The sequence below is a fragment of the Egretta garzetta genome, unplaced genomic scaffold (genome assembly GCF_000687185.1).
Source record: "Egretta garzetta isolate BGI_Z169 unplaced genomic scaffold, ASM68718v1 scaffold56, whole genome shotgun sequence".
In the NCBI taxonomy this organism is placed as follows: Eukaryota; Metazoa; Chordata; class Aves; order Pelecaniformes; family Ardeidae; genus Egretta; species Egretta garzetta.
This window is the reverse complement of record NW_009260182.1, coordinates 6,363,198-6,382,440: the sequence shown is the minus strand read 5'-3', so window position 1 is coordinate 6,382,440 and position 19,243 is coordinate 6,363,198. Positions and strand designations below refer to the sequence as shown.

Here is a 19,243-nt window from a genome sequence, read left to right as displayed (position 1 = left end):
CAGACCCCCCCTGCCTCTACAAAGGCTCTGGAGGTATGAAATATCTCAAAAAGGCAGTCTCCACAAGTAGCATTGTGCTGCTTAAATGCTTTTGCTCCTGTCGTTCCCATTCCAACTCCTGAAGATTGGTTATGCTTTTATATGTTTCCTTAAAATTGACTGCAGTGGGACTAAATGGATTGTGTGCACATCCCATTAGCATGCATTGAGCTGCCAGAAAAATGATTAGACATATCGCTTCATCTGGCATTACCTTCACTGACAGGAAGCTCAGACCTCATGTGCCAACAGCCCTTTGATTTCACATGAAGCTACTGGCTTGAAAATACTTAAATGAGCACAAAATCTCTTATGAATATATTATTTTGATTAGAAAAGCTTACTACTTATCTTAAATATGTTTCCAGTTTGCTTGGCTAATCTGGGGAAAATAAAACCATTTGTAAATGGAATTATCCATATTTGCACTGATGAAGTGGTTTGAAACTTATTCCTTAGGGTGAATTGGTGCAACTGTTGCATGTTTGAAAATTGTTGCTTTTGCCGATACCTCACTTGTTGGCAAGTGAGCATGTGCACTGTGCAGGCATATTGTTTTGGACACTGCTTGATTACTATTAGGCTTCCCATTTAGAAAAAAGAAGTGTCCAGTTAAGGCCTCATCTGCGTGATTTGCAGCTGCCTTGCTTTTCACTGCAGGGTTGTGCAATCCCTGGAGGTGTGTATTGTTGCTACATATCCATCAACTACGCTTGTTACCCTGTTTATCTGTGTTTCCTACAGTCTGATTAGAAGGTAGTGAGATTGGCAGTCACTTGCTGTCTAAAAGAAAACAATCACTTTCACATGTTAAGAACAGAGAGAATGCAGGAGTGCCACAGAGTAGTGAAACGTAACAGTCTTCATCCTGGTGGCGTGTGTGCTGCCACCCTGTGCCCATTCTTCTGCTGGTCAGTCCCTGTTGTCTTGAATGGGTATGTTACTTAACCTAGCATCCTTTTTTCCTACAATTAAGACCTTTTCCACTGACTTATTCAAACACTTCTGATGTTCTTATGAAAGCTGATGCATTTTTTTCTGTATGCAGCTCAAGAGTGATAATTTGAGTTAAAAAAAAATTTTGTATAAGTATGAGGCAAGACTTGTGTTAGATTTGAAAATCTGTGTTCAGTGTGGGGAGAATGGTAAAGGTGGATAGAGTGTTAAGAGTTGCTATGATTTAATGATCCAATAAAAACTATTGCTGTACCTTAACGTATGTATAGGAAGAAATGGTCCACTGCCCACAGGGCCTGTGCTGATGACAGCTGCTTCTGTTTCCTTGGGGATACTACCAGGTGAAGCTGGCGTATCAGGAGTCTGAGATTGCAGCCCTCTTGAAGAAGATTCCCTTGGGCACTAATGAGATGAACACTATTCGAGGAAGAGCTGAAGAACTGCGAGAAGGGACATTATGTGATTACCGTCCTGTCCTGCCTCTGATGTTGGCTAGCTTTATATTTGATGTCCTGTGCACTCCAGGTACTGTCTGCATTGGCTTGAGTGTGCAAAGGCCATGTTCTGAGATGTCAGCTCTTGAGGGGTTTTCAAAGAGAAACTCTTCTGTGTAAGAACAATCTAATGTTGATTCTTCACACTGTTGCTTGCTCTTCACCTCCATGTTGCCTTAGAGGTACTATGTGCCCCCATGGAATTCTCCCTCCTGCTTACATTTGTAAACCACTGGAAGTTAACCACATTTCAGCACTCCGTGTGTGTTTGTAAAATATTTATAAATGGCTGACTTTTCTAATCTTACACTGGTTACATTCAGAGGAAGCTAAAATAAATCTAGTACTTAAAAAAGAACACAGTAACCTGGGATTAGAAGACTGACTTGGCAGTATACCTGCCTAGTTTGGAGCTTTCTGAATTTAGAGAGAGAATCAAGACAGTGCTGTGGCCTTGAAACTGGTACAAAGCTAGGAATAGGACCACGGGAAGCTCTGAAAATTCAGAAAGCTCTCAGAGATGGCTTTTGCCTTGAGGTCCTAGTTTTGAAAGCTGAGCACTAATTTTCTTGTCTTCTTTCAGTGGTTTCTCCTACAGGCTCTAGGCCCCCAAGCCGTAATTGGAATAATGAAATGCCTGGAGACGAAGAGCTTGGTTTTGAGGCAGCTGTTGCTGCTCTTGGTAAGAATCTTTTACAAGTCTTTCTTCATCCATGTTCTGTATCCTGCCTCATTGTGGATGGTGAGAGTTAGTAGTTCATTCCAGTTTGGTGCAGAAATGAAAGTGTTTGCATGGTTTATCAGAACCAGATGCAGAAGGATTCTGCATGTCAGGGTTGAGGTGCCTTTGCCAAGCTGTGAAAAATGGAAGGGGGGATATGGGACATGAACTGAATGTTAAAGTAGTAACATGAATTTTAGCTTTCTTCTTGCTCTTTTGTCGCAGAAGATGTATTGCCTGGGCTTTAATGGAGATGGACAGTTTCAGAGAACAAAAGGCAATCATTTCAGAAGAGATTAGACAATGATAGTGAAAGACTAGCAGAAGTACTCTCAAACATTATTCTATAATTCAGGATCTTAGCATAATACTGGGTTCTTGCATCATTTATCAGCTTCAGCAACAAAGTAGAGATTATATGTATTACGTTGACAATACTGTATGCCTGCTTTAAAGCAGCATGCAAAAATGAATAGAATGGATTAAACAAGGCCTGTCCTCTCTTGTCTCATCTCTGAAAGGAGGAAGCTGGGAATGCTGGCTTGTAGCATCTGCAGAAACTGGAAAAGTTTGTTTCAAGATAGAGTTGTGGGCTTGCCTGGACTCTTTTCCAGTGGCATATTAGGATCTGGTTGTTCTGACAGTTGTAGCAAGCTTAGTATTTTGGGGACAGACAGCAGCTCCTGTTTATTCATGACCTATTTCTGAAGTTAACAGAAAAATAGGGGGAAAAAAACCCCTTTTGCCTGTGACAGGGAGGTGAATAAAATAGTCCGAGGTATTGATAGTGCTCAAGATGTGGTGGGCTCACTTGTCTCTTCATTCCCTCTTTTCTGGCCCACAGGCATGAAAACAACTGTCAGTGAAGCAGAACATCCTCTGTTGTGTGAAGGCACCCGAAGGGAGAAAGGGGATTTGGCTCTAGCCTTGATGATTACGTACAAGGATGATCAGTCTAAGCTGAAGAAGGTGAGTTTCCCTTTAAATGGGGACAGGGGGATGCAGACCAAACCATGTTTGGGTTTTGATGGATTTGATAGTTTTGCCAGTGAGCATAAGTAGCTTTGTCACGTACTGATGATTTACAACCTATGTTGTAGTGTATATATTCTTCCACTGATGCAAAATGTGATTGTGCAGTGTGCGTTGCCCTGGAAGAGGCACTCTTCCCATGGATTTCTTAAGGTCCAGTCAGGAGATGCATTCTTGCTGCTTTTAATGCTTTTGCTTACCTGTTAAAACAAGTCCTTTGTCCCAGGGGTTTTCAGTGTGCACCCTGTGTGTGGTCCATGGATTGATTCTGTTTTGCTGCAGGGATGTTGGCTTGCAGAACAGTATATCTAGCAAAGCCTTTGTTTCTTAATCTCTCACCTCTTTGTTATACTAGTTTAGTCCACCTATGCCTTAATTTCCCATGCAAGGGATATAGTAAGACTCTGCCTCCTCTACCCCAAAAGAGGAAAAAATATCAAAAACTGCTGAAGCTTTAGGAGGGGTTTTATTAATCTTTTATGTTCAGAAACACTTCTATCCAGCAAGAATATGATTAGTGTCTTTCTGTCTCCTAAAGTAGAAGCACTTTTGCTATACTCTACTCTTCTACAGGGAATAACAGGGATGCTGTGATATCAGTCATCTGCAAATAAATGCCCTGTCACACTCGTGGTGTTCATTTTCTGTGGAGAATGAGCAGTAGAAATGGACAAACCCATAAAATGTGGTCATGCATTGTTCCACAATTATGTAATAAGTAAGGATAAGGAAGTGTTACTGTAGGCTGGTAGAAGGCAGTTTCTCTAGTGTCTGAAAGTCTCAAAAGGCTTTACCATTTTCCCAATAATGGTATGACAGGATTTTTGGGGCGGTGAGCAAAGAATTTTGGTGACTTGAACAAAAACATCTAAGGACTGGCAGAACTAAATACAGAGTCCTTCGTTCTGTCCTTGATATACCAGAATTATTTCTGTATTGTGAGTTTTGGGTGATTTCCAAGTAAAGCCAGTGACTTTTTGACATGAAAATTGGGATATTACTGAGTACAAATGAATCTTTGCTTCTTCAGTAATGCAGGATGCTTGGGTCTCAACTGTGTATCACTGATCTTCAGTGCAGGAAGACGATACCTACTTTCTAGAGAATAAACGTTTTCTTTTTTTACCAACCAAATGGAGTTTATTGTCCACCAGGAAGCTGGTTTGCTACTTTCCCCCTATGTCTTAGTGTAATGCTGCCTCTTTTTTTTTTTCTTTTCTTTTTTTCTTTTTTTCTGTTAAAAGATTTTAGACAAACTCCTAGACAGAGAGAGTCAAACTCACAAACCACAGACTCTGAGTTCCTTCTACTCATCCAGCAAGCCTACAGTAGCAAATCAAAAATCTCCTTCCAAGCACGCTGCCCAGTCCACTGCAGCGATCCAGCAGCTTCCAGGGACGTCTGTCAGTCAGCAAGCTGCTGTAAGCACTGCAGTCCAGAGCAGTCCTGAGAACTTCGTGGAGAAGAGTGCACAGGGTAAGAGGTGCTGTGTAAAGGCTGTGCTGAAACCTTTCTGCTATCAGTGCAAAACTGCCACTGTACATTTTTGTCTATTTTGGGAAGTAGGCAGAGTGATTTATATTACCATCTGGCTGCTTGGTGGTTACTAGAATGTCATTGCCCTGTTACCTGTTTGGCTGGATCCATTTTGGTAGATGTTGTTGCACAGAAATTCAAGCTAATTTTCAGATTTTCTTACCTTGAGCCAGTTGTATAACCAGTTAACATAAAACTACTGTGACTCCATCTTTTAGATTTGTATCACAGAGATGCAGTATTTCAAAAAGTTACACACTGAGTCAGGTGCCTTCATGCAGGATAAATAACTAAGACTGCTGAAGGACATTAGAGGTAAATGTGATTTTCTTCAAGCTTTGCCTCCACTTTGGTGGCAAACATCACATACAGCAGCATTTGGTGGAAAGCAGGTGCTCTCTTAACTCTTTCCAAAGAGATCAATACTAGCTGAGGATGACTGCAATAAGGTTGGGGTTGGTGGAGCATTTTTATTCTAAAATTTTTCCGTAGTTGCAGCAAATTTTCAAAATCTTGAGTTGTTAAGATTAAATGTTCTTGGCCTGGAATCAGATGATGTGCTTAATACTGAAAGAAAGTTGAGATAATCCTGCTCATAAATACCACACATTTAATGAAAATCCTGCGTCTTTTAATGTTTACATCTTTTAAATGGCCACATCTGGTTTCAGAGATACTGAAACAAATCATAATGTTTACTTTGTCACTGTCCTGTTTATCTAGAGAGCTCTCAGAAGTCCCCCTGTGAGCCAGCTGTGGAGTCCACTGTCTTGAAGCAAGAGGGAAAGGTCCCCAGTCGTCTGGCCCTTGGAAACCGAGGTGGATACAATGGGAGGTGTTGGGGTTCGCCCGTCAGGCAGAAGAAGAAACACACAGGTAGGAACTGACTAGTACAGCATCTAGTCAGCCTTTCCTGTTCTACAGAAGCAGTTGCTTATCTCTGAGGTGTTTGGCAGGAGAAATAGGTTTTGCTCCGCAGATTTCCTGTCCCCTTCTGTATGGCAAGTTACCATACCTTTCTCACACCAGAGATGTTCTGGGTGATGTCTGGAGCTGAATGGTTGCTGGACTCTGGGAGCAGAGCACTGTGCTCCTGGGTCCAGAAACAAATTAAGAGGAGCTGCTGCCTCTCTACACTTCTCTTGGGAAGGGTATAATTTAGAGGCTGAGGATGTGAAGAACCTTTGTGTAAATTGTGCAGCATACACCAGAAGGCTTTTCTTCATATCGTTACAATCTGTGGAACTTGACTTTGTGTGATATCTGCTTCTTGTAGTTATATTCTGCCACAGAGCTTGGCAGATGGAGTGAGGGGTTGAGCTGGTGTGAAGAGTGAAATAAAGATACGTTGTTCTTGGACTCTCCTGCTTTTTAATCCAAGAACTCCAAAAATGGCACTGGTATCTGTGACCAAACTGACTAATTTAATCCCTCAATTTGTGAAGTCGAATGCCTGGCAACTGTAAGGCTGACTGTCACTGACACGGCTGATCTTCGTTGGGACTGTAGGTGATGTGGGTAGGAGTTTACCTACCCGCATTACGCTTGCCAACCCTGGTGACATTACTGTGTTGGTTCTGGTGTTGTAGGCATGGCTAGTATTGACAGCAGTGCTCCTGAAACGACCTCTGACAGCTCTCCAACACTCAGTCGACGACCGCTACGTGGGGGATGGGCAACAACATCCTGGGGCAGAGGACAGGACAGTGACAGCATCAGCAGTTCTTCAAGTGATTCACTGGGATCTTCCTCTTCCAGCGGCAGTAGAAGAGCCAGTGGGGGAGCCCGTGCAAAGACTGTGGAAGTTGGCAGGTAATGAATAACACCAATGCACGGAGGCAACCTCTCTAGGCCTGATATCAGGGAACTAGCAAGTGTGCATGAGAAAGTACTTCCTTGGGAGTGTTGGCTTTTCTTTCCTCTGGACCCTAAAGACAGGAATTTTGCACCCCAGCTATTGAACCTGGGGTACTTGTTGCTGTCTGAAAGGTTCCTCTATCTTTTTCCTTTAGGTATAAAGGGAGGCGGCTGGAGAGCCATGCTCCTCATGTCCCAAACCAGCCCTCAGAAGCAGCTGCTCACTTCTACTTTGAATTGGCCAAGACAGTGCTTATCAAAGCAGGTGGAAACAGCAGTACCTCCATCTTCACCCACCCTTCCTCCAGTGGTGGGCACCAGGGACCACACCGCAACCTTCACCTCTGCGCCTTTGAGATTGGGCTGTATGCACTGGGGCTGCACAACTTTGTGTCTCCCAACTGGCTCTCTCGAACTTACTCCTCCCATGTCTCTTGGATCACAGGTTACAGCAAAACTTTATTGGGAAGCTTGGTTTTGGGCAGGAAGGAGGGGAGGGAGGCAAGCTTATGCCCAAAAATGCTGATGCTGATATGCTGTGGTATCCATGTAAGATGGCTGGCACAGCTGGCAGTACAAGCTGAGCACCAGTGATTTACGTGGTGTTTGTTTTGGCCTGGGAAGTTCTTGTGACCAGTTTCTTCTTGTTTATACTGCAACATCCTTCAGTCCTCAGAGCTATAGACCACTTCTCACACAGAGACTGGTCCTAACTTCTGCTTTGGGGGTCTCCTGAAGAGACAGACATTTGTCAAGTTTGAACATGCTCTTTGGCTGTGTTCAGGTTTTCACTTTCTTCCTTCTTCTGTTTGCACCCAGCCCTACTACCTACTTTCTGTCCACATGGCTTGTAGAGCCTGAAAAACACACCCTTGAAAAGCCACATTTTCCTGACATGATGGAAATAAAGCAACAGTACAGGCTGTGGTCTGTGGGTACTAAAATCACCTATAGCAAGTTCTTCTTACTGCCTCAAATGCATCTTTAGCTTAACTTCGATAACGGTGCCCTCACTCACTGCTTGCTTATTGAGGGCTCTCGCCTGTCCTCTGTTTTGGGAGGAAGAGCCTAAATTTGACTTAGAGCCTGAGGGGAGCAACTGGGCTTCGTTGCTGCTCTTGAAGAAAGTGAGGAGTGCACCTCCTGTTGAGGGAAAGCTGACTGGAACAGTGTTAGCCGTACAGTGGTGTGAGAGTCTTCTCTTTTACTCTTAGGGCAGGCCATGGAGATTGGTAGCGCAGCCTTGAACATCTTGGTGGAGTGTTGGGACGGACATCTGACTCCCCCAGAGGTGGCATCATTGGCAGACAGAGCTTCACGGGCCAGAGACTCCAACATGGTGCGGGCAGCTGCTGAACTGGCCCTCAGCTGCCTGCCCCATGCCCATGCCCTGAACCCAAATGAGATCCAGCGGGCTCTGGTACAGTGTAAGGAGCAGGTGAGCATCACATGGGGACTGACTAGTGCAAGCTGATTTCCAGCATTAAGGACATGCTGTTACTTGTGGGATTGGCTCCTCTGCCACTGGACAGCCTTAATCCCAGTTCTGTGGATTTCTTGTGTTTCATGAATAACTCTGGTTGTTCTGCTGCGTAGTTGTGATCTCTGCTCCCCATGGTGTCAGTCATTTTAGAGTGCCTTATACTCTTCTCCAGTTGTAGTTTTGCTGCCTTGTGTTTCTGGTTTTGCATTCTTCACTTCTACTTTTCTTTTGCTGCCCCCAGGACAATCTGATGCTGGAAAAGGCCTGTATGGCAGTAGAAGAGGCAGCCAAAGGAGGTGGTGTGTACCCAGAAGTCCTCTTTGAAGTAGCTCACCAGTGGTACTGGCTTTATGAACAGACTGTTGGTGGGACCCCATGAAGCAGCACGTGGCCTGACAGACAACCGGGTGACCTCTGAGCCGACCACTGTAACAGTGGCAGCTGCGGTAACTGCGGCAGCAACAGTCATGCCGGTGATCTCTGTGGGGTCAACCATGTACCAGCAGCATACGATGGCAGGGCCAGCAATGGCGCATACACACACGCAGGGCCTCCACCCTTACACCACCCTTCAGACTCACATCCCCTGTAATCCCCAGTATATTGGACACACTATCCAGCACATGCCGCGCCCAGCTGTCTTCCCGGTGCCTGGCTCAGCGTACCCGCAGGTGAGTTTTGCCTGTGCCTTGTTCATTTACAGTGACTTGTGTGGCTGCTTCCAGGGGGAGTATGTCTGACTGGGGGAGCGTGGGGCTCAGAGCTGCTGTGGCTTGAGATCTAGCTTCTGCTCTCACTTGCTGATTTGTGATACTTAATTTGGCTCCCCAGCTCAGCTTTTGCATTATAAAGAGCCTTCTGTGTATATAAAGTCTCAAGAGAATATAAAATATAATACATCAGTAGCTTTTAATTTTTATTGCTCTCTAGTTTCTCAGAAGGCCCTGGACAGAAAGCTTGTCTTCTTGAGAGCTGGCAAGCTAAATAGAGACTACAGAGGGAAAACCAAACAAAGGTTATTTTAACCTCTGCCTATTTTTGAAAACTTTTGGAGCGTTCTCTGCAAACAGATTAGGTTTAAAAGGAGGAGGAACAAGAAGATGTAATGGTCATGTGATGCAATGTAGTTTGTGTTGATTGTTCCTGTGCTTCCTCCTCCCTGTCAGATTGGACTTTGAATGCTCTGGGGTTTGTGTGGGGATGTCGTATTTTGGACTACTTCTAAATGGTCAGATGAAGTAGATATGACTGACTTATTTTCTATTTTAGGGTGTCCATCCAGCATTCATAGGAGCGCAGTACCCTTATTCGGTAACGACACCATCACTGGCAGCTACAGCAGTGTCATTCCCTGGTGTGCCAGTCCCATCCATGACGCAGATTGCGGTGCATCCCTATCACAGTGAGACGGGACTGTCACTGTCTTCCAACGTAGCGAGTAAGTGTTACAGCCCTGGGCTGAGTGTAGCACAGGTTTGTTTACTGTGCCTCCTAGCTGTGCCCCAGTCAAGTCCTGCCCCTCACTGACCACAGGAGGAACCAGGTTCTTGCACTGAAAAGTTCCAACCAAATCAACTACTCCAGCCTAAAGATGCGCATGCTCAGGGGTGCTGGGATTCATAATGAGGCCTGATTCAGCTAGTGGAGCTTCAACTTCTGTTTAGCTAAATTTCCAGTATGAGATTATTTTGGCCTAAAGTGTGTTTGGAGCCCTCCTAGCCTTGATGATTTCTAACTTATTACAGCTTTATTTCCCCTCTCCTTAGGGCAAGCTGAGCATAGATGATCTTGAGCAGGGTCTTGTGGTTCCTCTGGGTCAGATGAATAGAGAGTGCAGGAAGCAGGCAGACTTCTGCTACAGTAGCACTAACAGATGCCTTTCCTGCGCAAAGGGATTGGAGGCAGCCAGTACCCGAGATGTGGAACCTCTGTAGAGAGGACAGATGTTTTGGCAGGATCACGTCAATGGCAGTTTGAACAGTTGATCACATGTTGTGATGAGGCTAGAGTGGTGGTGAAGACCCATCAAGTAGTGTGCAGCACTGGAACAGCGGATATTGACTGACTGTGGATGTGCTTTCATTCCCATGGGGTTTTGCACCAGAGGGTCATGGTTGACCCAGGCTCTGTTATCCCCTCATTGGAGAGGCTGTAATGTTTGCCTATTTGTACATTTGCTTATCAGTGCTTCACAACTCACCAGGTGCTGGAAGACTGGTACATGGGAAAACATTTAAGAGCTGTGTTGGCCTCCTTCATATCTAGATTATCAGGAGAATTTTTTCAGTTATTTTTATCTTGTATTTTGATGCCAAAAAGCCACCACAGAAACAGAATAGTCCTGAAGGCCTCAGGATCTGAAGAGCATCCTTTGCCGACAGCCTTAGTCCTGGGCTGATGCTGTGACTCTTAATTTTGAGAAACCATTTCTGTACTCCTCCAAAGAGTTATGAATCTTCCAGAACTGCTAACTCATCCTAGAGCACTTAACATAATGAAAGGAAAAAAGTGTCTACCCTATCCAGTTGCCATTGTTTATAGCTTGCATAAAGGTCTGTTTTCAGTTCTTAAAATACTGTTTCACTGTTCCTGGAGTACACAGTCACATGATGATGCTTGAGCTCTGGCAACAACTCAGCTCATTCTTACGGGATATTCTCCTTGGCCAGACTTCAAATGCAGCATGGATTTTGCCCCACTTTGTGGGTTGTTTGTCACTATGCATCTGCTTGGTTAAGGAGGTCAGACAGATCTTTTCTGGGAGGCAAGTTGTTCTCTTCAACTATTCACTAGTAAATGTTTTAAAAAAAAAAAAATACTGGAGGTGGCAGGGGAAGAGAAGTTGGAACTTAGAGCGTTGCCCAAGCTGGTGCAGTAGCACCACCAAGCAGCTGTGAAATAATGGTAACAATGTGGGTATACCCAATAGCATCTCTGCTCTGGAATTCTCAGGAAAACCCTGCTTTTCCTCTCCATACCTTTCTTGAGAGGGGAAAGTTAGGTAAACTTGATTCCCTTGTCAGAAGGACTGAGCTTACTGGCTCAGTGTTAACTGCTGTCTGTACAAGTTTAGGTGGTGCAATGTAATGGATTTTCCTGTGATTTCCTTTGATTTTGCCCATACTAGTTAAGTGTCTGAAGGTGACAGAGCTTCTCAAGCTTCTCAATTCCTTGCTGTTTTTACTGTTGGTACGTGCTGCCAGTGTATGCAATGGCTGTTCTTTCTGAGGATGGATTGGAGGCTCCAGTTAACCCTCTTCCCACGCAGTAGCTGGATGGAGTCATAGCTGTCTTGCAGCAGAAGTGGAGGAACCTCACAATGTTGGACCTGATCTTTGAGTGACTTAATACTGTTCCTGCTCAATGATTTTTTTCCTCAGCAGTTTCTCATCAGGTGTAGACATGCACATGCTTGTTTCCTTGGACAAGAAATCAGAACCAGACATGTCATTTAAAAATAGCAGACCTTTGAATCAACACATGTATTTACATGTAAACCACGGATTATGTGCATGTTCATGTTATACTGCAAAAGAGACTGACAACTATGTAACTGGCCCTCTTCGGGCCCTGCTTGTAAACAAAATAGAGATATTCCTAGCCCACTGCATTTCAGCTGTAAGTCTGTGGGTTTTGGTTGCTGTATTGTTTTAGGGGAACAGAACACTACATTGGCAGGGGGCGGTCAGGTGAGGGAGATGATGGCCCAAGTAAACCTTCTTTTAGGCTGGTGGTGGGTCCTAATGCTGCTGTTTTGCTCTCTTCAGTAGGAAGTGTCCATGCAGGATCAACGTTCCCAGCGATTCAGGGGGCTTCCTTGACAACTCTGTCCTCACAGCCCAACTCCCTTGTTACAGGGGGTTTTCCTGCCGAGGATGAGCAGCACAGTCAGCCTGTGAGCCCCCAGGGTCTGCACTATCTCCACTCCGCATACCGAGTTGGTAAGGATGGCCAAGTGGATTTCTATGGCCCCCTCGAGAGGGATTCAGGGCAGGGCTGCAGGTTTTCACTATCATTTGGCAATTTGCTACTGCACCTGTTGGGGGTGATGGTACCTTAGCTACACGGGGAAAGCCAGTTCACGGTCCTAAGTGGAGGCTAAAAATGGAGACAAAGCAATAGAAGATTGAACAGTTGCTGTTGAGAGCTATCAGAGTAGAAGAGGAAGCTGAGTGGGTTATTGCTGGGAAGAGTCTTGCCTTTCAGCAGGTGTATGCAAAGGAACTGGGTAGGGCTCTGAGGATGTGGTTGTAGATGTTGTGACTATGTGAAAAAATGGAGTTCAGCTCCTGATGCTCATGGATGGTGCAGGCACACCTCTAGTTTAATAATACCAGTTGAGTCTTCAGAGGAGCAGAGGGATGTGCCCTGTGCCTCTTCAGCTAGGTTGTTGATATGGACGGAACTTATATTTTATGGGGAGTGAATAAGTAATTAGCATTCTTGTCCCAGTCATACTGGTTATGGGAAAATAGTCTCTGCCTGAACTGCCTTTGGTACAGGGATATCAGTCTTGGGGTTTGTGATTGAGCTTAGATTGCAGTAAGCTATTTGTATGTAGTCACGGTCCAACCCAGTGGATACCTGGGGAGGGAGAAGGGAGCCTCTAAGATAACAAAGCCAGCCCAGGGCAGCAAACAAAGAGAAACAGCAAGAAAATAGAAGGAAGGCTATCTAGAGGTTGCTTGAGGGTTTGTTTGGTTGTTTTTTTTTTTTTGTTGAAAGCTAGAGAGGAAAATACTTGTTAGCTAGAAAAGGATGCAGATGTCATTGGAAACATTGCAGAGGTAAGTTGTAAGCCATGAAAGGCGTTTTAATAGCCTGAATAACTAAAAGGGGTGGGGGAATAGGGTCTGGAAGATCGAGACAGTGCCTGTTGGTATTTTAAAACTTCTTAAATTGGAGGATTTGCATGAAGAACTGTAGTGGAGTAAGTGAAATGTTTGCAGGTTGGCAATACTGCAGCTCAGTGTTGGCCTGTTGTCGTGCAGCTGAGTAGGCTGATGTGGGTAGCTTCTCTGCTGCAAAATTTGGAGCAAATGCATTGCTTTCAGGACACCTTTTGTAGTGCAACCTATGGAGCTATCTGCTTGACCCTGCTGTAGGTGCTAGTAGAGTGTCTCTTTGCAGCTCTAGTGAGGTATGATGGCTGTGCAGATTTCCCAGCCTGGAGCAGCAGATCCAGATGTTCTTGCAGGTACTCCCTATGGTGACAGGCTCCAAGATGAGCCTTTCATTTCTCTTTGGACTCTTTGCAGCTAGGGAATTATCTGCTGAAGAAGGGCAGGACAATCAGGTTGTGTTGCAGTGAGTGAAGTGCTAGACTAAGTCTTACTGAGCAGAAGTGCTGCTTGACTCTGGCTGCCCCTTTCTCACAGGGATGCTGGCTCTGGAGATGCTTGGCCGAAGAGCTCACAACGACCATCCCAACAACTTCTCCCGCAGCCCACCCTACACAGAGGATGTAAAATGGCTCCTTGGGTTAGCTGCAAAGTTAGGTAAGGCTCAGAGCAGTACTTCAGCAGAAAATCCACCTGCTGGGATTTGGGCCATGGTGGGGAAAAAACTCTTCAAAGAGTGAAACTTCAAAGATTGGGTGAGCCTGATACCCGATCCCATTTCTGAGAATGTTTCAGAAGATCCCTGCAGCTCTTTCATCGAGGCAGTTGTCCCATTTCTGGGTTGTGTAGGCACACTGTTGAATTTTGAGGCACTGGATGAAGTGCATGGGGTTGGACAGGGCTCAGAACTTGTCTCTCTTCCATTCTATAACAACTTTTTCTTTTCCCTTTCCACTATCTTGTAGGTATTCCTCTCTCTTATTTATATTTACACCTTCTGTGAAGACCTTTTATAGCAATAGGTGCTTAAACCACCAATTGTTTGTTTTTTTTGTTTTGATTTTTACTTCTACTTTGCTCTCAGATCTTTTTTGTCAGATAATTTTTTAATTCTTTCATCAGCAGTAAGAACTTAAAGAAACCCCACAACCGACCAGCCTCTACAAACAGCCTGTCTAGTGGCATGGTGGCTGCTGCTGCTGCTGGGGGAGCTGTACTGTAGGCAGCAGTGGGGAAGCTTGATTGTTTCTCCAGGCTCACTGAGGCCTGAGTGCTGGAGCATCTAGGTGCTTCCTAGATGGGGAGGCAAGAAGCATTGAGAGAAGGTGTAGTGTATCCTTGCCTCTCTAGTTACCTTGCACATCAGTTTTCTTTCATGTTCCCTTTAAAGATAGGTGAACTGGCAATAATCAGTGACAGAAGTGGTACCTGGACTCTACTAAGACCTGACAGATATATCAGAATGATCTCTTGTCCCCATGAGTTTGCTAGAGTGTCTCCCCCAAGCCTGCTGGAGGATACATTACACTGAGAAGAAGGTGCTCCAAATCCAGGTTCCTGTGGGGAAGCACCTGATTTCTTGTGTTTCTCTTACCTTAACATTGTTGTTCTGACTACTTCTTCCTGTGCAGGTGTAAACTACGTGCATCAGTTTTGCGTTGGTGCAGCCAAGGGGGTGCTGAGCCCTTTTGTGCTCCAGGAGATCATCATGGAAGCTCTACAGAGGCTCAACCCTGCCCATGTGCACAACCACCTGCGCACCCCAGCCTTCCACCAGCTGGTGCAGAGGTGCCAGCAGGCCTACATGCAGGTAATGTGTGGCCTGTCTTCCCACCTGTCAAAGCTGCCAGGCCATTGCCCGCCTTGGAGGTACTGCCTGCATGCGTGTGTGTGTGTGTGTGTGCAGAGGGGACGGGACCTTGGGTACTGGTAGCTGAACTGGTCCACTGCCTGATGCATCCCTCTCCCTCAGCAGGGGCTAGAATAGGCATCACTTGCCCATATGGAGGCTGCATCATTGTAGTGCTTCTTCCAAGACCTCTTGCCTCCTGTGCTTGCCATGAACGATGGGGTGGTTCTGTGTTCCCTGTCCACTTTCTTCCTCTCTCCAAATGCTACCTGTACCTTTTAACTTCTGTACTTTTTCTTTGCTATGTTTTCAGGCCCCCTGTCCACCACCTAGCCTATTGGGTTTTTTCTTTCCTTGTTTGTAGCCTGTATTTCCCTCGTCATGAAGCCCTGGCGTGGCTGGCTGGTGTGCCAGTGCTGGCACTAATAGTGGAAGCAGCTTGGTCAGCTACCAGCATGGATGAGATAACTCAGGATTTATTGAAACCAGGACAAGTGTGTTTCAGTGAGACAGCTGGAATACCAGAGCTGCCTGTTCCTTAAAACAGTGTAAACAGGATACCCTATGTGTACCTACCTCTCTTGGATAAATGTTGGATTAGCTGTCCTATCACCTAGGTGATGATTTGGAGAAATTACAGCTTCTTCACTTCAGCTCTTTTTCTAAGCTACATTAGGGAAATAGATTCTGAAAAGCTGGACCTGCAGTTTTGGAGCCTGAGTTGAGAAGCTGATGGAAGTGACAGTGCTAAGCCTAGAGATATTTTGTAGCAACTTAGTGTAAGCCTTACTCCAGTGAAATGTGCTGGGTCCCCATGCTGAATGAATGGCACGAGAGTTGGAAGCTGGTGGGTGGTGGGGTGGAGTGTTAGCACTGTACTGTGGCACAATTTGGTGCCTCTGAAGGGGAGAACACCTGCTGTGCTGTGTGGTGCATTTTGGTGCTCTGAGGGGACACTCACCTTGGCTGTGTTAGGATGTATCACCGTGGGAGCTCTGGAGTCCTCCTTTTGAGTGTCACCAGCATGAGGGTGGCAAGCAAATACCTTAAGGCTCTTTCTCTGTTCCCATCCAGTACATCCATCATCGGCTGATCCATCTCACTCCAGCTGACTACGATGACTTTGTGAATGCCATCCGCAGCGCCAGAAGCGCCTTCTGCCTGACTCCCATGGGCATGATGCAGTTCAATGATATTCTCCAGAACCTAAAGCGCGGCAAGCAGGCAAAGGAGCTGTGGCAAAGGGTCTCTCTGGAAATGACCACCTTCTCGCCGTGACAGCAGGTGGAGCTCCACGGACACACAACCCTTTGCCTCGCATAGTTGTAGTTCCATTTACACCATCCTTCCTACTGGTGTCTTTTTTATTTTAGTTTTAACTTGTTGGAAACCACTGATCTGATGTATTTATACCATGACATTCCTCTCCAGCACTGTTGCGTGTTGGCGCTCTGCTTTGCTCGCTCTTCCTCCTCCTTCCCAGTGGGCTGCAGGCTTCAGAAGCATCAGGAAACGAGAAGGAAGTTGAGCTGGCTGCCCTGTGGTGTAGTCACCGCTTTTTTCCCTGAGCCCCTGGAGTCTGTCCTGCGAGCAGTTTGCAGTGTGATTACGCATGTGTTAGAGGGGTGGGGGATTCTGTCTTAAATATTTATTTTGGCATTTATAAATATGTAAACTTTTTTTTTTTGTATGGGCTTCTCTTACTCCACACACCATCTCCTGTTGGGAGAGGCTGGGACTGCTGCGCACAGCCAGTGCTCCCTCCATTCCTTTCAGCACCTCCTGCTGAGAGAAGCTGAGACTGGAATAGCAGGGCCAGGGCCACCTCTGCGGCTTTCTGCAGCAGCTGCTGAGGGCAGAGGCTGGAGCTTGGGCTGTCAGAGTCTCGACTGTGCTGAGCTGCCTGGAGACTGCCAAAAGTGCTTGGGCTCTTTCTCAGGAGTGTCCCTCACGGGGCACTGCTGGCTCATAGGATGTTCTGATCCCGGTCGTTCAGAGTTGTACAATCGTGTTTCTTTTGGCTGGGGTATTACTCTCCTGTAATCAGTTTCTTATCCCTTGTCTCTTCTCGTTTCCTGATTAAACACTCGTTTTCTTAGACTGACTCTGCTCTCTCTGCTATGATGTTGACAGTCTGATGGAGCTGGCCAGCTGTATGTCGTCAGGAGCTCCTGTGAGCCCTGGTGGATAGCTGTCCTGCCTTGGGGAACAGCAGTCCAGCACGAGGAAGGTGGCCAGAGCTTTTACACAAGCTGTGAGCCAGAAGCTCCTTGCCTGGTACTGCTCTGAGTGACATGCCTCTGCAGAGGCTGAGGTATGTGCGGCCTGGGTCGTTGATGGGTGTCAGGGGAGTTGGTGGTAAGCCTGGGCTGTTCTGCCTACACTTCTGCCAGCCACCAGGTTCTTTTTCTGGTCTTGACAGCAGCGACATTGTGTGGTAATGCGGAGCCTTGTATTTCCAAAGTATCATGCAGAACAGTAGCTGCTCACCCGTGATGTGATTGTGCACGAAGGCTAGTGGTCTGCTCCCATGTGTGTAGAGAGATGTTTGGTGGATTATATGAAATATCCAATAGGGACAGCATTGCAGAAAATTAATTTTCGAAAGCTTTTATTTTTATGCCAAGGAAATTTAAAAGGCTTCTGCCATTTGTAAGCATACAAGCACATAAACTTCAGGGCTTTTAAAACTGGAAGTCAGATGATCGATGGATGTTAAGAATCCAATTTCTCAGTAGTAATGTATTTTACTTCTTTCTTGGGTTTAGCCAATGACAATAGGGAGCTTTTGGTTTCTGCAACGCTAGAAATATGTGCCTGTTTGTATTTGATATTTTCAATGATAGTCTTAAAAAATAAACAAACTAACTCATTGGCATAGGGCAAAAGAGATGAACAGGCTCCCTTAGTTTGACTTTGTACTGCAGAGGTCAGAGTGTGACTGAGGTTCCTCTACTTCTGATTGTGCGGCAGTAACTATTTAAAGATCTCCTTACGGCCCCCTGTATTCCTCCGTAAGATGTCCAGTTACGTGCTAATTATAAATGCTGGCATTCATAAGAACGTGTTTAAGTTTTGTGGTTTTTAAACTGAACTCCATGTTGATTGTGAGCTGCCTGTTATTGAGCAGAACTCCTGGATTTGACTGGAGAGCACAGCCTGATGTCTGGAAGGTTTGGGTTCCTGCGGCACTTTCAGTGCTCTCTGGTTCTTGCATGTTCAGAACTGGGAAGGGAGTTTGGAGAAAAATGAGTTTCCTAATAAAGTCTGATAGTTTCCTTTCTACTGCTTGTAGGAGAAAATTGGGGGAAGAGAAGGGGAACGTCTTCTAGAAGGAAAGAAGCAGAAGGGAAATGGGCAAAAGAGCTGAACGTGTTAAATATCAGGAGCAGAAGGGACTGTTACTGCACTGAGGATTTGGACTGAACAGGGAAATGAAATGGCAGAGCCTGATCTGTGATATCTATTAGAAGACTACACTTAGACCCCGAGTAGGCAAGTTTTCAGACTACTGTAATTAAAAACCACCAGGAGCACAAGAGTGCTGTCACCAGAATTGTTGTTTTGGGAAAATGCAGTGGAGCTGCTTATCGTGAGGTTAGAATGGACTTTATCTGGAAGTGTACTTGCTTTCATGCTGTGTAGTCCCCATAAAAACCGTAAAAGAAGAGCAATCACAATACCCATTATCTTTCACTGTGCTCAGAACTTACTTTCTCTCATTTGGATATTTTACCCATTCTAGTTCTCCTACAGATTGCACTGCTTCCATATGACAGACCCTGTCAGAGTTGTCTTCCAGCAGCTGCAGAGCCTCAACAGAGGAAGAGACAGGGAATCTCACCTCAGGCTGATGTTGACTGAACAAGCAGCTCCGTGGTATGAGGCACAGGTCAGTAGTTTAAGGATTTTCCAGTCTCTGAAAAAATTCCTCAGAGCAAGCAGACAGAGATGGGAGCTGTGTGAAGGTGCTGCAGGCTCATTTATTCAGGTCTTCCGGAGCACACTTTTAGTCCTGGATTTCTACTTCTGTTAATCCTGAGCCATATCCCATGGAAATATATCTGAGCAAGGACAGGAGAAAGGATAAGGTGACGAAGGAGATGGTGGTGTTTTTTCTTGCCATGTGGCTGGGAGGTTCTTGAGATATTTTTCCTTTATAGGAGATGAGATGAGCCCTGGTGGCCCCAGAAGCATTTATCTACTATTAAAGCAGAAAAAATATTACCCAGTGCAATTGTGTTAGTTTGGTCACTATTCCAGGAGTAGGGGAAATACTTAGGCTCAGAAATTCTGACAAGACATTTCAGTGGAAGACCTGTAGAAGAGCAGTGGTTGCAGCCAACTCAAATTTCCTTTGACTTTCAGTTAACTCGTGTTTTTTCACTCAGGGTAAACGTTCTCTAGGTCCTTGACCTTACCAGCAACACACAA

General features: G+C 45.5%; 1 protein-coding gene across 1 annotated transcript in view; it reads left to right on the top strand.

Annotated features, from left to right (window-relative positions):
* Positions 1-19,237, top strand: part of ZSWIM8 (zinc finger SWIM-type containing 8) — a 68,831-nt gene extending 49,594 nt beyond the window's left edge. Inside the window, 16 exon segments of the mRNA XM_035897324.1 lie at positions 1-33; positions 1,338-1,521; positions 2,074-2,172; positions 3,056-3,180; positions 4,488-4,719; positions 5,503-5,655; positions 6,369-6,591; positions 6,792-7,081; positions 7,851-8,074; positions 8,361-8,494; positions 8,496-8,790; positions 9,389-9,557; positions 11,887-12,060; positions 13,498-13,617; positions 14,592-14,770; positions 15,884-19,237. The exon segment at positions 1-33 is cut by the window's left edge and continues 16 nt beyond it. Of these exon segments, the coding sequence (XP_035753217.1) occupies positions 1-33; positions 1,338-1,521; positions 2,074-2,172; positions 3,056-3,180; positions 4,488-4,719; positions 5,503-5,655; positions 6,369-6,591; positions 6,792-7,081; positions 7,851-8,074; positions 8,361-8,494; positions 8,496-8,790; positions 9,389-9,557; positions 11,887-12,060; positions 13,498-13,617; positions 14,592-14,770; positions 15,884-16,087 (2,838 nt within the window). The 3' untranslated portion in view covers positions 16,088-19,237.
* Positions 19,238-19,243: the final 6 nt, after the last annotated feature.